This window comes from Hyaloscypha bicolor, assembly GCF_002865645.1.
Source record: "Hyaloscypha bicolor E unplaced genomic scaffold K444scaffold_35, whole genome shotgun sequence".
NCBI classification, from domain to species: domain Eukaryota; kingdom Fungi; phylum Ascomycota; class Leotiomycetes; order Helotiales; family Hyaloscyphaceae; genus Hyaloscypha; species Hyaloscypha bicolor.
Genome location: NW_020194537.1, coordinates 25,570 through 42,423, shown reverse-complemented (window position 1 = coordinate 42,423; position 16,854 = coordinate 25,570). Strand labels below are relative to the sequence as shown.

Here is a 16,854-nt window from a genome sequence, read left to right as displayed (position 1 = left end):
ACCTAGGGCAGGATTTTAGGCGGTAAGTGGTCAAAACACTAAAGCACCCAACCCAGACAGCCTCGTACAATCCGAAGGAGAGGGAAGAGCATTTGGGCCGGCGGGCTGGGTGTGGTGATTTCGATGGGGAAATGGTATAGGATCATAAGACATTTCTATGAAAGCTAATTTTGCTTCTGAATGGTTGAGAGTTTCGTGTTCATTTCCGAGCACTCTTTCCAAATTCATGATGCGATTCCTCTCATGCTCTTCTCCAATGTTCAGTGTTCTCTTCGTACAACGTCATCGCCATCCTACCACAACGCTGTATCAAATTTGAAATTTAATGAATAGAAAAGGGGGTTCGATCACGTGTCAATGGTGAAGCAACCTTCGGCTTCGCCCTTCCGACGGCAGCTAGTCAAGCTCCCGAAAGGGCTGCACTTGCAAATTGTCGATGACGATGTCTTGGAAAGAAGCTGCCGGCCAGCAGAATGAAGAACTTGCAGGAAAAAGAATGAGAACAGAAACCTAAATGTAAAATATGTTGATCTATTACTTCATATACAATTTTGCACCTGACCTCCGCACTGCCGTGGTCGTCATATCTTGTCTACCAACCCAATGCCCAGCCTACCCAATGCAAATGCTCCTTGACTCCAAAAAATGACCATGCCATCCTCAGCACTCAAACCTCAACCTCAAACCATCTTAACCACCATTTTCTTCCCTGCCATATCTCCCCCTTTTAGCCTCTCCAGCCCATCCGTAACAACAGCCAGCCCACCCTCAAGAACATGGATATCCGGAAGCTTGATAGCTCCCATCTCAACCAAGCGGTTTAGTTCCAAAGCGTACATTCTTGATTCCTCGTTCAGGACGAATTGCTTCATTTCCACGGCCTCGGCTCGGATATTGGTTGGGATCATGGCTTTGCTTGAGATCATAGCCAGGGGAGCGAAGATGCCCTGCTTTGATGTTGACATGGCCTCCATGCAGAAGTTTGCCGTCTTCGTGCCAACCAAATCGATCGCCTTTATGATGTTGTCTCCAGCTATGCTTCGAATCTCAGCGACGATTTCAGCCTCGGTCTTGCCGTCTCGAGCAACAACGTGGTGAGCTCCGAGGGATTGGGCGAGGAATTGCGTTTTCGAGGATGTGACAGCGATTACCTTCAGTCCGCAGCGAGTGGCGATCTGGATTGCGAATTGGCCTGTGACTGTTGATCCGCCCCAGAGGAGGAGATATTCGGCTTCGGAGGAGGAGGGTTGCGGTGTAATGGGTACTTCCAACCACCGCCATAATGTCATTGCTGCAGTCAAACCTGCAACACCGAGACATGCTGCATGGTCGAAGGAGAGATTTGAGGGGAGAGGGAGGACGGTGTGGGCGGGTACTGTGACGTATTGTTGGAAGCAACCTGCACGGCGGTCTCTGTAATATGTGCCTGAGATGGTCAGTTTCTCCTAGATTATGAGTCTCAATGTGAGAGTATACGCACTGGTCCATACATGATCTCCAACTTTCACATCTGTAACCGCTGATCCAACCGCCTCAACCACACCAGCCATCTCCCTTCCCGTCACCCATGGGAACTCTGGTAAACAGAAGTTGTAGTCCACCGATTTATAATCTATTGGGTTTAACCCCGTGGCGTGGTTGGAGATCACAACTTCCTTGTCGTGTGCGAATTCCGGAAACGGCTCCTCTGAAAAACCATATGTCCCTTTTGAAGCAACAACCAATACTCGGTTCTTCCTTATAGGCTTCACGTCTACTTTCAACGGCGTCTTCTCCTCGTCATCCTTCGCGAACTCCGGCTCCGAGTCGAATGAATCATTAGATTTCTCAGGGTTCTTCCCCTCGATTGCAAATTCAATTGGGGTAGGGGGAGGCAGGTCCCCAACATCCTTCTTGTCACCACAAACAAAGAATCGCAGGAATTTTGAGAAAGCCATTGGATTGTGTAAGCAACGAAAAGATAAGGACTCTATTGATACAAGACGGAAAGAGAAAATCAGGCCACGCTCGGGGACCCCAACGCTTAAATCAGAAACATGGGAAACAAGTGGGAAGAGCTAGGAAAGTATCTAGATATGAAAAAAACTAGAGTTGAGCGAGGGGTAACAAGGTCTTCGGGGCCGTTTGCCACCAAGATAGGCATTCCGAACTTCGCGTCGGAAGTGGATGTCGATGTCGTGATGCCCCATACGGGTTGCGTGTGAGGGTCCCGCCAATTGGGATAGGGTCGTGGCGGAAGGCCTGTCCCGATATTTGGTTTGCATTATTCATCTTGCTTCAGATGCAGCTAGGATTCAGCTTTTAGTCTGGCCCAAACTCTGTGGAGTTGGTAGGATTCGGGAGGGTTTTGAGAAGCCGTGGTATCCTGATAGGCCAAGCCGCCAAGGGCATGGAGGAGAGGCCCTTATCGGTTCGGACTCCGACGATGACAAAAATGGGGGACAAATTGAGGCTGGTCACGTGACGAGCCATGAGACCCCATCTCTTGGGACGGGATGCAGAAGGAGACGGCATTTCTGCCGGTGGAATTATTGTTGACAACAAATCAAGGACACCTCAGAGTCGGGAGGATGGGCCTATGGGATTGGCCATTTAACCTTCGGTAGTTCTCCCGATTTGAACACAGGACAAAAACAGTATTCTTGACAATAAAAGAATAGTTGACACGAGGCTTAGCTGCTCCTGCACTTGGCTGCATTGCCGTTGTTCCCCAAATGCACATACTGATTCTCTTCATCTATACATGTGAAACTCTAATGCCATGCCGGCAGCGCACTGAGACAATTACTGTATACACCTGATTGCATTATTGTGCTTCTAAAATGCTTATATCCACTTTGATACACATGTGGTTATGCAATGTTCCTGTGAATTTAGGACAATGCCTTCTCTGCTAATATTCTCAACGCAGCTGCCCCTGGGGCTGTGCTCTTGAAGCAATCCTGAATCACTATGCACAGACTTGTGCAGGTTTGTGAGGAATGTGCCCTGCCTCTTGTAATAGAACTATGGCAGGAGCGATCGCAGTGTCATTGCATCCCCGTTGTTAAGCCGTGAGCTAAGCCAAGCCAATCTAAGCATCTGACAGAGAATCAACATTCTCGGTCTATGACCATTATGGTTTTTAACAACTCCAACAGAACGGCCAAGGTCATGGTTGTGAAGAACTAGACTTCTTAGCTTCCTGACATCCAAGGCCTTTGAATAATCATGTGGCAAGCAGACTTCTCTTGACTTGTAAGATCAGACGGCCGGATTGACCATGAAAGTGCCCTTGACAACAAAATACCAAGATCTCCTTACACTCTTTTTGTGATCTCGGTCGCCTTTTATTTTCACTTTACATCGTCTTCTCTCGTGCATTTTTGGTTTTACTAATATGAATCGCAGCGATCCCTACGAGATAGTTCTCGTGGCTCGAGGCGGGCGAGGCTATTATTGAATTACAAGAACATACTTTTATATAGGGGGACAATAGACTGGAGAGCCGATGTGGTATTGGGAACTTGGCTTACTTGGCCATATGTTGTGAGTTATGCCACGAGTATATTAGCACTGGGTAGTAGAGAGAAGAGCATGGAAGGACGGCAGGGTTATTGCTGTCGTTGTTAAATACGGAACTGCACTCGTTATCATTACTCGTCTACATCCCCAAACTAGCTTCAACCACTTCAATCTAGGAGGTAGGGGTATACCACCAAACAAGCCCTAGCTCTTTTGATAAGGGAGTTCTTAATCCCCTAGCCCAGATTAACGTAGAGTCCAACATGAAAACCTGTCTCGCCATAGACACGACGAAAAGAGTATTCTTGACAGCAAAGGATTGTCGAAAACAAGTAAAAGGACCTCCCAAATTCTAGAAGGAGGCATAGCAGGTCCCCTTCGGCTTATACCAAAGGTTATTCTGTAAAGTCAGCGACATGGCTTGTCGACACAGCTACGATCCCATTGCATGAAACAGTCAGGACCAGTCTTGCCGGGGAATTGTTTGGCGACAGCCATACGGCATTCTCGCTCGCGGCTGAGACAATTTCCTTTATACAGGATTCTGAAGAAGCCAGAATATCAACACGGGCAGTTATACTGAGAATCAGGCTAACTCGGCCGAGTGAATCTGGCTAGTTCTGAGAAGCAATAGAAACTCGCTGGGTAAATGCAGTTCGTTCCTTCGGGAACACCGAGAGCATGCTTAAACTCCTTCTCCCCGAACAACCGACTCGAATCACTGCCCAATCTTCCAGCTCGTACATATCTATGTATTGGCACAGATCTTTCCAGGAGTTGTTGGAACTAGTCGGAAAGACTTCCACAAAGACCGGCAAGGCTGCAGAGGCATGTATACGGTATTTGGATCACAGAAGGAGGGGAAACAAAGTCTGATTTCTGTACCTGTAAATGTACAGTACTGAGTTGGGTTGGGCTGTTAAGACAAAAAAAAATTCTTGTCAAGAAAGGACGGAATCAGTGATTTTGATAGTAAAGGCATACTTAGCAACAAGAAAACACCCCTCAAGAGCTCAATGCCGCTAGACGCTTGCACTTACGACATAGCTGCATGACTCTCTCTGCTTCTTTGCTTGGCATGGGAAAGCACACGTTGTCGTGATACCCAGTCCCTGACTAACGCTATTGGTCCAACCTCAAAGTGCCTTCGCACGATCGTCTAGAACACAGAGAGATGTCCATTTATATAGTAGCGAAATGGATCTCGACTTAAGCACCTTGTGTCATCTTAAACTTGGACAATTCACTATTGGAAATGCAGACATTTATTGAATATGCACTGCGCTGTCTGGGATATTGTAAACTGGTGACCCTTGTCAGATGCTTGCCCTGTGAAGTTCATACATAATGTCCCAGACTTGGACAAGGTGTAGTTCAAAGTGCTGCTTTTTCTTGAATAACAGAAAGCACCCTTGGGGAAAACCAAATTGCTGCACTTGCAGACTTATCACATCACGGCACAAAGACCAAACCTCCATCAACTTATTCATTCCTCTCCTCAAATCAGGCTCTCCACGCTACAACCTAAGAATGCCGCTTCCTCCAGCTTGCCCGCTTCCTCCCTCCTGCCCCGAAACAAAAGAACTCCTCATGTAGTATATTGCCAGAAACCTGATGGATGCAATAATGCACGCTTGATTGCAAGAATCTGCTTTGCCTTAAACAGTATTGTACGTAACTGAGAGAAAACAAAAGAAATTCGTCCGTCAGACCGTTCGCTCCGTTCCTGAGTTTTATGTTTCTTTCCCCTCTCACTTTCAACCAATTATTATTTCCTGTATATCGTTGCCCTCACTTGTTTCCTTTCCCTTTTGCTACCCATCTCACCTCGAACCGCTTTGAGTGAAGAGTTTGAGTCAAGTTTCCAGATCAAAGCCTCAACTCCCTCAAGATCTGATCCGCCATACTCTTATACTGCCAGGTGTTGCCTGCCAACCTCTTGAACTGGATTCCATGCAAGCTCAGTAACGGAACCTTCACAATGAAGATCTCGAACTCCAAGATCATGCTGCCGCCAAGTTCGCTCTGAACATGGGTGCTCGTCTCACCCACCGCTCTCGCAGATGAGCCTCTGTGGTGGCCGTTGACGCTCTCGTCCGAGGCATCGGAATTTGTGAGGCTGTTGTCTGCGCCGCCGCGATTCTGATTCCTGCCGGGTGTTCTTGGTGTCTGGGGCGACTTTTCGGCTTCGCGGAAGTCTTCCCGCTCTCGGTCGAGGCTGTTGCTGTTCCCGCCACCCATGAAACCGCCGAAGCTGATTCGCCGTCGGTGGCCTGGGGTCTGGTTTCCGTGGCTGCTGGGCGGGGGATCGATGACTTTCTTCAGGTCGATGGACGGCGAGTGTCTGCATGAGAAGCCGCCTCGAATCTCGCGGTATTCAACGCCCAGTTGTTTTAGGACTCGAACTATGTCTGCCCGGATTACACTGACTGGCTTTGTTGATGTTGTTGATACGCTAAAGAGGCCTTTCAGGAACACGGGTTTTGCGTTTTCTGCGTTGTCTACACGCTCTGTTGATAATCCGCTTGCATCACCAACCTCGACATCTGTTTCTTCTGGGACGTTGGCCTCCCGAGCTTCTTCTCTCCGTGCACGTCTTGCTTGGATGCTATCTCTTCGTGCATGACCAAGCGACTTCGCTCTCATGGTTGCAGATTTCGGATTCAAGTGAGTCTTCTGCTGATCGTCATCTCGAGGGGCCTTCTCATTTACAGTAGAATGGTCAGAACCACTCGTAGGCGGTGGTTCTTTGTAGGTGACTCGTGGTGGAGGGGCCTCTGAGGCACCTCGTCGGTTCTCCTTTCTGCGAAACTCTGCTGAGTTGACGCTTGTCGATCTTCCCAATCCCTTCGCGCTTCGTGGACTATCGGCCGTTCTGGGCGGTGTTAATAGATCGCTGTGGTGAGGTTGACTGCTTCCGGAACGAAGTATGGAACTTGGAGGGCCATCTGTAGTCCTTTCCCTAGTCCGCCGTACGCTGAAGCTTTTGCGAAGAGTATGAGGCTCATGTGGTGATTGCACATGGACTAGTGGAGGGTGGGATCTATCCATTGACTTCTCGGTTGGCTCTTTCCTTCTCCGTGTGCTCAATCGGCGTAATATGCCAGCACCCATACTCTCCTTACGCGGCGTCTCTGGAGGAGGTTCGATAATGGCAGGCGATGTTGGACCACTTGCAATCTTGGTATTCTTCAATGTCTCCACAACTTCGTCCTCTCCATGTGTGCGAGCACGCGGTCTTGATCTCCCCCCAGTTGGTTTTTCACCCACCATCTCGTATGCTGCAGCGTTTGTGTGTGCAGGTTTTGGAGGAGGGATTTCGGCAGCCATTTGTAGAGGAGCCTCGCCAGGTGATCGGGGTATGCTAGTTGCCCCTGGGTTGGCTATTAGCCGATCGCGGTCCTGCTTCTCTCTGACAAGATAATAAACTGATATGAGTGGGTGGAATGCGTTGACCGGATCGCTTCCCAATGCCAAAGCTTCCGAGCTTGGAGCTGAAAGAGTGTCCCTGCTGGTTGTAGAACTTCTCCTTTTATAGAAGTCAAATCCAAATCCTCTCTTTTTTTCTGCGTCTTTTGGAGGTGGCTGAACCTCGCGCTCATGTGTAGCTAATCGCACTGCCCTTTGATATTCCACCGACTCGAGAACCTCTGTCAATTGTGCTGATATCGTCTCTGGTGATCCGAAATCGAAGCCAGTCATTGCTTGGACAACGCTTGAGTCGAGAGGTAGTTGGAGGGGTTCGCGAGCTGGCAGGTAGTTTTCTGGTGGTGCATTGAATCCTTTAACCATCCAAGGATGGTTCATTATCTCCTGCAAACTGGCGCGCTGCCTCGGGTCCGTCACAAGCATCCTCGAGATGAGATTCCTGCATTCTATTCCCAATTAGCTAGTACTAAAGGTAAAGACTCGTTGTAAACTTACCCGGTGAAAGCCAGTTCGGATAGTCCACAATCCCTTTCTTGATTTTTGCATGCAATGCTGGCATACTCTGGTCATCGAAAGGAACTTTGCCGCAAACTAAAACATAGAGCACAATTCCAAAACTCCAGACATCAACTTCCGGACCAGTGTATGCTTTTGCCTGTAATAACTCCGGTGCCGCAAAATACAAGCTTCCACAGAAAGTCTTCAAATGTCCCCGCGGAGCGAAAAGATTGCTCAAACCAAAATCGATGATCTTGATATCTCCTGTTTTGCTGATCAAGATGTTCTCGATCTTCAGATCTCGATGGACTATGCTGTTTCGATGGCAATAGTCCAAAGCGCTTGCGATCTGTCTGCTGAACTTCCTAGCCTGCTTTTCCTTCAACCGCCCATGTGAGATTATGTAGTCGAGCATCTGCCCCCCATTGACGTATTCAAAAAGCATATACCAATGATAGGTAGTCCGCACAACATCCCGCATGGCGCAAATGTATGGGTGATCTAAAAGCGTCACGATAGCCGCTTCTCTTGCCGTACGAACCTCTTTTGAATGATCTGCTCGCTCTCGGTCGGCTCGACTTTGATTGTGTCCGTCGTCTGTTGAGCCTCGCGGGACAATCTTCACTGCAACCTGGGAACCCTAGTTAGCCTTGATTACGAGTTGGCGGGTTGCAATGAAGGCCATACCTGTTCACCACCTTCTACTTTCCGTGCCAATTTTACTTTGCCCATTGATCCAGCTCCAATCTGCGATGAAGAAACAGTCAGCGGGTGCCTGATTGAAGCGTTGAGGGGGAGGGATTCCAGTCATTCGAGCACTGGAGGTTCACTTACCGTTTTGCCCAGGACAAAGGTTCCGCTTGGGGCAGGTATAGTCGTTCGCGACTTTCCAGACTTCCCCTGCGGCCTTGACTCCTGTGCAGAAACAATCGGCGCAGGACCGCCCCCATTCGCAACGCTCGTGGCCATCCTATCTCGACTGTGGCTTGATCTGCGGTGATGATGGCCGCTTCTCGAGGACTCTGTCCGCGAATGATGAGGACGATCTCTGCTCGAGCTTCGTCTAGATGATTGCGCAGCGACGCTCACAGTCTCATCGTTGTTGTTGGACTCTCCAACAGCTCTGTGGCGGGACGACGTTGGGCGATCGGCACGCGGGGGAACACCGTAGGCGTTTGGATCTTTTGTTCGCGTTGACTGGGATCTTGATGGCGCAGATTGTTGGTGTCGGCGCGATGAGGATCTTTCGACTGAGCTGGGAAGCAGTGATGTTGTTGCCATTTGGAGGTCGGTGATCAGTCGTTCCCAGCCAGGGAGGTCAATCAATCAGCCGCGGATTGGCTGCCCCTGGGCTTGCTTAGAGCTTAGCGCGACCACGGGGAACTTTGAAACTTGGTAGACCGAGGGGCGCTGGGATAGCTTCTTGCGATCTTGATGAAGTTTTGCGCGATGGGGTCGTAGCACGAAGGTTTCTAGGGTTGCAGGGAGAATTCCTGAGAGAATTCTGGAAGTTGATTTCTGGGGGGTACGAGGACTTGCGTCGCCAACAAATTAGGCCTGGCGAGTAAGCGGTTCGTCTCGTTGTTTTCGCGGGGAAACATCAATCAAGCTTTAGCCATCGACATTGCGAAATTGATCGGGATTCTGGAGAAGGGAGGAGAGAGGAGAGAGGAGAGAGGAGTGAGGAGGGGAGGAGGGGAGGAGGGGAGGAGTGAGACACAGCTGATAATGGCGAGGCTACGAGTCGGAGTGGTTTTTGTTATTCAGCGCCCGCTGACGTTTCGGTCGGAGCTCACAGAAGCCAAAGCGGACCGGGGGCTAAAAGTTCGTGTTGGAAGATTGTGGCTAGAGCTTGCTGTTCAGCAGCTAATACTATTAGCTGTCTCCATTTCTCCATGACTAACTCCTTCCTCTGTGGCTGTTATGTGTCAAGTGTGCAATGCAGTTGCAATGTTTATTTTTATCTCCGTCACATTGCCGCTGCACATTCGAAGGATCGAGGGCTGGGCTGTGCGCCTTTGCGCCATTTCTTCCACGCAATAAAACCTTTGCTGGGAGGGACGGCGGGTCGCTGAGGGAACAAAGCAATCATTTCTTGGCCGTGTTTCTTTGAATCGCTTGAGGGGGCGAGTCCGGAGAGGGGATGTTAATGTGGCTTCGCCTGGGTTTGGGGAACGGGAACAAGTGTGTTGTCCCTTTCGGGCTCTGGCGTTGAAAGAACATGTCAAGCCGCATCGCCATAATCTTGGGAGTACAGTATGCCAAGCAGATAGATGCCCAATATCACTCCATGTCAAGTTCCTTGGACCACATTCATGCAAGGAAAAACCGGGTTCTGGCCGAGTGGCGACGGCTGTCGTAGAATGGGCCGCCGTGCGCTTGATGAGCCAATGACAAGCGAGACCATTGAATTGCTCTGCACAAGGCTCTGATTTCAAGCACAGCCTTCTCCCTCGCGCTTATTTGAGTTACCAGAGATCTGCGGTCCTTGCTAAATTACAAAGATAGCTTGCATGTTTCCACCATGTCAGGAAAACGGTCCCGCGCTCAGTACGAGGCCGACCTTCAAGCTCAGCAATCGCCATACGTAGCCTTTGGAACACCTCTCCCTCCTCGAGATCCAGACGTCCGTGATGACGGATCATATGTACCGGTCTGGAAGCAGGAGGTGAGGGATGAGCGGGGGTTAAAGCGCCTACATGGAGCTTTCACTGGCGGTTTCAGCGCAGGGTAAGAGTTCTCACTCCTCTCCGACAAGACTTCAATCGACTGACGACTCTGCAGATATTTTAACACCGTAGGGTCAAAGGAAGGATGGACCCCTTCGACATTCGTATCCTCTCGCACGAACAGGAAGAAAGATGAACCGAAGGCTGCTCAGCAACGGCCGGAAGATTTTATGGACGAGGAGGATATCGCCGATGCCGAAGATGCCAGAAGGGTACAGACTGTAGAGGGGTTCGCAGGACTTGGTTCGACACAAGATGATGCCGTCCGACGAGGAGGTCTCATTGATCTCTTCAGGATAGAGGGAGAAACAATTGGTGTCAAACTCCTCAAGAAAATGGGCTGGAAGGAAGGACAAGGCGTTGGGCCAAAGGTACGGCGGAAAGCATATCTGGATGATGTGGAGAGGTCAGGCGATGACGCGGATGCAACCCATCTCTTTGCGCCGGAGAACACACATATGATCAGCTTCATCAGGAAGAATGACCGTAAAGGCCTTGGGTTCGATGGGGAGACGAAATTATCTTCAGGTCCTGGAGAATCCAATACTGTCAAATCAGAAGATGAGGATGACGACCGGGGACTCCTGGCACCGAAGATATCGAAAAAGAAGAAGCCCAAGACTGGTGGCATTGGAATTGGAATATTGAATGATACAGGGTCAGACGATGAAGATCCCTACGAAATTGGACCTCGAATATCCTACAACAAGGTAATAGGAGGGGACAAGAAAAAGAAGAAACCTATCAACGGAGCTGCAAATCCGTTGCTGAAGTCGAAACCTGTGTTTATCTCCAAGAAGGTCGCAATGGCAAAAGCTTCTGCTGGGCTGCGGAAATGTCACGATGGCAGATTACCCTTAGATGGGTTTTTCCTGAGCACCAATGATGAATTCTCATCGGTGATTCAGTCTGCTGGGAAATACGTCCCTCCCAGCATCCCAGAGGGTTGGAAATCTTCAAAGCAACCTAAGCCAGGCTATCAAAATGCAGCATATCTTTCGACAGCAGAAGCTGCCAAAGCATCAAAACTGGATCCGAAATCTAGGGCCTTGATACTTGGAGAAGCAGCATTGCCCGGGAAGTCGGTATTCGACTTCCTCTCTCCTGCAGCGCGAGACAAACTTGCGGCTGCCTCTGGGAAGAGCAATCTCCCTGCAGCACTCGGTGAAATACCAGAAGGATACAACATGACAGAAGAAGAGCGTCAAAAAGACCTTCTAGCTCAAATCCCCAAAGTCGACAAATATACAGCCGATGCAGCACTCAGTCGAGGTGCCAGCGGCTTTATGCCGTACGGCGAAGACGAAGCCAAACGCACTCGATACCGAACGTTCCTTGAGTACCAAGCTGGTCTCTATCCAATTCTACCAGAAAAGCCCCCGGGTGTCTCTCGAGATGACTGGCTGAAAGAACTCAGGGAGTTTGCTAACTGTGCACAAATATTCAAACCAATGTCTGGCATGATGGCCACACGCTTCACATCCTCAACCACAGCACCAAAACTTGCTTCTGATGCCACTGGCTCCTCGGCACCAGAGTCTCTGATAAGCAAGCCAGCGCCAAAGCCAGAAGATCCAGCAGAACAGGCTGCGAGGTTAGGCATGTACGGTCCCATGACTCGAAGCTCTCAAGACTGGTATCCCACACGACTCCTCTGCAAACGATTCAACGTCAAACCGCCAGCTCATGTGCAGCCTGGGTCTACTGAACACGACGAGGGAGGTGGACCTAGGAATACAGCCCCGGATCTGGTCTCGAAGACAGCGATTGATGATATGATGCGGCAATCTGGAGGGTTCAATCCAAATTGGAATGAGCGAACGATGGAGAATAGACCTGCTGAGGCGGCTCCCGCTCCAGTTGAGAAGAAGGAAGATGTTGTCGTTGATGCGGAGAGAAATGAAGCACTCGAGGGACAGAGGGCTGGAGAGGCAGTGTTCAAGGCTATTTTTGGGGATGATAGTGATGATGACGAATGAAGCTTATTCAGATCTACCAACCCGATTTGCTTGAAGAAAACTTAAGTCACATTTCCCAACCAAGACTTTTTCGGTGATGGTTATGGGAGTAGCTTTCTGAGATATGGAAGGGAAGATGGTGGTTGAGGCGGTATTTAAAGAGCACGAGGCTCGACGGTTGACACTGTACCTCTCAATGGGATGAGTTTATGGCAAACAGATTCGGAGTTCTGCCCGCCGTGTTGACCCGGCGAGCGGTTCATATTCTGTTCAAATCCGTGCACCAATAAATAGTGCGTGCTTGCGGGCAGCTCATCCTATATCCGATTTGGCAAGTGCTGTGTTTCTGGATGCATCACTGCTCTCAAGTTCGCCTTTGCTGTCAAATGTTGCAAAATACTTCTCCAATTATGGACTCAATCTCATTCTGTATGTTGATTTTGAACCTTCCGATCTTAAACTCTTTCCTCCCTAGGTCAACAGCCAGGGCACTCTCTGGTTTTCGACCTAACTCGCGTTGAGATTGAAGTCCGGAATTGGAGGATTCGTGCATTCTTCAAGGGAGTGCTGATCATTATATTTGCCTTCGAGACCTCGGAGTTTTGAAGTTTGAATGTACTGCAAGTTGTGGTGTATTTGGGAGTATGGATTTGAATGTTCTGCAAGTCGAGGGATATTGAGAAATAAGGACGGAAATTGAAGGTTTGGGATCTCGTGCGGCCATTGGAAAGTATAACTACCGAATGTTCTAAACATCGCGGGGACATTCAGCGGAGAAGGAGAGCGGAAGGGTCAAGAACTCCTGGGACAGTTACAAGAAACCGGACTTGAATTTCCAACAAACTGTTGAACATTCAAGTCCATATTTCCCTCTTGAATGTCTCATAAACCGTGGTGCATTAAAGTCCTCCTCAAACAGGCTCGCTTCTCACATTTAGCACTTATTCCTTGTACAAGGAATGTTCTAGGGGCACAGGGTCATTGAAACCCTTACTTCAAAACATGAAGGGCAACGAGGAGTGACAAGTCCCCGCCTTCTTCCACCTGTTATTTTCAATGAAACGAGAGTGGCTAAGAGGGTCACGTGAAATATTTGTCTTTGGCATTCCTTGATTGAACCTTGCTTCTCACTGATCTATTGGTCATTGAGTATCACTACCAATAGGGAAGTAGAAAGCTGGCCTCTAAGCAGGGCACGGACCCTTTACTTGTCGTTAAAATGAGCGATTCATTGCTGGACACTACATCAGAAACGCCTCAGGGTTGTCAAGAGGGAGGCAAACAAGGCAACGTATAGTATTCGGAGCTTTGTCATAATGTTTTTAGCCATGGAGGAATTCTTAGTCCACTTCAACGTCATAGTACTAGACAATCCATCTGCAGCTGGCAGAAGTGAAAGTTCATCCGAATCTTAACAGTATTTGTCGATTTGACAACAATAAATTCGTCTCGTCTCCTATACTATTCTAGCCAGTGTGGCTAGGTTAAATCTCTTACTTCAAGACATATATGTCTAAGATAAACGGCTGGCGGACTGTATCCAGGGAATACGCGTTGGCCCCGGTTCCGCATCTTGCGGTAGGCAATAGTGCAGTCTAGGTTATGGTTATGAGAGTCGACGGAGAGCGAAAGAGCTACTGCTTAAGTATAGATTTATAGCGGTATGCGAAACTAGCTTTAAAACACCAATTTTTACCGAGCTTTGGAAATCGCGTCTAGAGAGAATAATTACTAATTATAGATTTCTAATTTTTATAATTACTTCACAACTACTTTATTAATTAATCTGCGACATTGCAAAATTAAAGTTTGCCATACCTCCTGTAAGATTCTTTAAGCGCCTGCAAGCCAAAGTACTTGCTACTAAGAAATCTCTAAAACGGATATATTATTTGAATAGAAATACTCTAGCCAAATTCCACGTGTTTTAATTATTTATTTAATAGCAGAAGGGATTCAGAAAGCAAGCTAGAGTGCTTATAAATGCCCTTAAACCCGAAATCGAGCGAAATCCAATATTTAGTACTCTAATTATTATATTAAGTAATTCTATAATTATTTAAATATCTTTCTTTAATAATATTCTGCTTTTAAAATATATTAAAAAAGTAATATAATTTCCTTTATTATTAATTAATTCTTTTATTAAGTAAGAATTATCTTATAATATATTTATATTTATAATTCTAATTATAAATAATATATAAAAAGAAAAGATATTTTTAAAGATTATAAAGATTAACTTTATTATATAAGGTAATTTTAATAATTTATAAGCCTTTCTTTATATTAAAAATATTAAAGAATTCGGAATTATTTATAATTTTTAATTATATAAAAAGCTAAAGTTATTTTATTAAATAATTAGAATCAATAATTTTAAGATAATTAATTTTATATATATTAATAATAATAATTCTTGGCTTAGGCTTTTAATTATATTTTATTAAATAAAAAAGAATAATAAGAAAAATTAGAAAATATATTAATAAGATTTATATATATATAATATATAAAACATTTAATTATTAAAAAACTTCTTTTTTAAACTTAAATAAAATAAAGAATAAAACTAAAAACAAATCTAGATTATATATTATATAACTTATATAATTTATTTCCTTTAATATTAATAATATATAATAAAATAATAATAATAATTTTAAGCTTTTTTTATATTTTTCTTTAAAATTATAAAGCTTTATAATAAATTAATAATTTTAAAAGAAAATAGCTTATAATATAAACTTTTTAGTTTAAAATATATTTATATAATACTTTTATAAAAATCTCGATTATTTTAATTATAATTTTTATTATTATAAAATAAGCTTATTAAAAGAATATTATAAAGTTATTATTAATATAGCTATTTCTTTGAGAGTTATATATATAGTTACGGAATACGGGATACGAGATATAAGTAATAGGATATAAGATATAGTTATATAACCTTATATTTTATAGGTAACTCGACTAGTAAACTAGACCCTTTTAGGTTTAGTAGATTTAGAGATTATATATTAATATTATAATATTATAATTCCTACTTCTAAATAATAACTTTACTAACTAATATAATTAGTATTTTTATACCTATATAATAGTATTATATATTACTAGTAAACTAATACTAATTAGTTTATATATATAGATTAGAGGAGATTTTAGATTAGTTCTAAAAGCATTTAATAGCCTAAAACAAATCTAATTTATTCTATATTAAAGAAGGGAACTACTTATTAACTTTATAAAAGTATTCGGTAGCCTATAGAGAAGATACTAGCTCTTACTAATTAATAAGAGATTAGCTATTTAACTATTCATCTATTTAACTTCTACTATTCTTTAAAACCAACTTCTTTTAGTCCTAAAACTACCTTCTTAGAAATTATCTTTTTCATTTATATAATACCTATATTTATAGAACCCTCTTTCTAAAACATATATTCTATATATACTCTTAAAGCTCTTTAACTACTACTTCGATTTTACTATTAAATCGAGTTCTTTAAGCTTTAAACCCTTCCGGAATTATAATATTTCACTTTCTAAATTTCTTATTATAAATAAAATATTTAAGAACGAAATATTTACTTTAATACCCTAATACCTCTAGGTATTTAAAACATCTGGTATCTCTATTAGGCATCTGATATCTAGATATCTAAAGTATCTAATATCTAAACCAGGCATCTAGTATCTCAATCAGGTATTTGAATCTGGTATCTAAACTAAGTATCTGGGTATCTGAATACTTTTACTATTAAACCCTTTTTATAAACCTATTACGAACTGCCTTACCTTTAAACCCCTCTTATTACAAATCACATATATATACTAGAGAGAACCTAAACTCGATTTAGTATAGATACTAATAAGGAAAAGAAGCTAATTAAGAAATAAAAGAATAGTATTAATCCAGTAATTATAATAAAGACTAATTTTTAGAAATATCTAATTACTAAGATATATTAATATATCTTATATAAAAAGAGTAATAATAATCTATAAAATCTATTCTAGAATAATTTCAAAAACTTTAATATTATAATATATAATCTAATTAACTATATATTTATATAAAATCTTTAAGCTTAACTTTAGTATAATAATATTTATATTAAAAAGAACTATAGAAATCTTACTATTATATAATTCTTTATTAACCTTATCCAAAAAAAAATAATGAATATATAGAATAAAGCTAATATTATTAATAATAGTTTAATTAGAATAGATTTTCTTTAAGAATCTATTATATTAGTTTATTTTACTTTAAATAGAATTAGATATAAGAGAACTAGATACTTTTAGTTAAGAAATTAAACTATCTATTTATCTTTTCTAAATTAAGGTTATTTACTACTTCTACCTTTATTACTACTAGTATTATTACTAAATCCGAACTTCTATTAATTAATATCTATTATTACTATTAGAAAGCTTATTAGAGAAATAGTAAAGATATATTCTAAAGTATAAAAGTATAATAGAACTAATAGTAGTTTCAATTATAAATTTACTATTTTCCTTAATATTTACTAATATATAGAGCTTTTTCTATTATATTAAAGGAATTAGTATAAGACTATTTCTATAATAACTAGCTCTCAAGCCATATATATAAAGAAGCTTATATAAATATCTATAGCTTTTTTAAAGGCCCCGGTTTCTATTATTAAAATTTAGATAAATAGAATATTATTATTCTAATAATTATAATAGTAAAATAC

The 16,854-nt window shown here is 43.6% G+C and overlaps 3 protein-coding genes across 3 annotated transcripts; 1 reads left to right on the top strand and 2 right to left on the bottom strand.

The window, feature by feature from the left end:
• Positions 1 to 526: 526 nt before the first annotated feature.
• On the bottom strand, positions 527 to 2,329 carry K444DRAFT_583231 (GroES-like protein). Its single transcript, XM_024877821.1, has 2 exons — positions 1,481 to 2,329; positions 527 to 1,426 (listed from the first exon to the last, which is right to left on the bottom strand). Exons 1-2 carry the CDS (start codon positions 1,935 to 1,937, stop codon positions 681 to 683), a joined length of 1,203 nt encoding a protein of 400 aa, XP_024741261.1. The 5' UTR covers positions 1,938 to 2,329; the 3' UTR covers positions 527 to 680.
• Positions 2,330 to 5,373: 3,044 nt separating this feature from the next.
• On the bottom strand, positions 5,374 to 8,400 carry K444DRAFT_521123 (protein kinase; the record flags this gene model as incomplete). The annotated part of the gene is made up of 4 exons (XM_024874097.1): positions 5,374 to 7,379; positions 7,429 to 8,062; positions 8,119 to 8,178; positions 8,266 to 8,400. The coding sequence occupies 4 exons, from the start codon at positions 8,398 to 8,400 to the stop codon at positions 5,374 to 5,376; spliced, it is 2,835 nt and encodes a 944-aa protein (XP_024741260.1).
• Positions 8,401 to 9,955: 1,555 nt separating this feature from the next.
• K444DRAFT_640929 (DUF1604-domain-containing protein) lies at positions 9,956 to 12,139 on the top strand (the record flags this gene model as incomplete). Its single annotated transcript, XM_024884546.1, has 2 exons — positions 9,956 to 10,161; positions 10,216 to 12,139. The coding sequence occupies 2 exons, from the start codon at positions 9,956 to 9,958 to the stop codon at positions 12,137 to 12,139; spliced, it is 2,130 nt and encodes a 709-aa protein (XP_024741259.1).
• Positions 12,140 to 16,854: the final 4,715 nt, after the last annotated feature.

Bases quoted from the DNA above. Each gene is read 5' to 3' on its own strand.
- K444DRAFT_583231 (XM_024877821.1), bottom strand. From the start codon at position 1,937: ATGGCTTTCTCAAAATTCCTGCGATTCTTTGTTTGTGGTGACAAGAAG. The intron at 1,427-1,480 runs GTGCGTATACTC...TGACCATCTCAG, and splicing joins TGGAGATCATGTATGGACCA to GCACATATTACAGAGACCGC.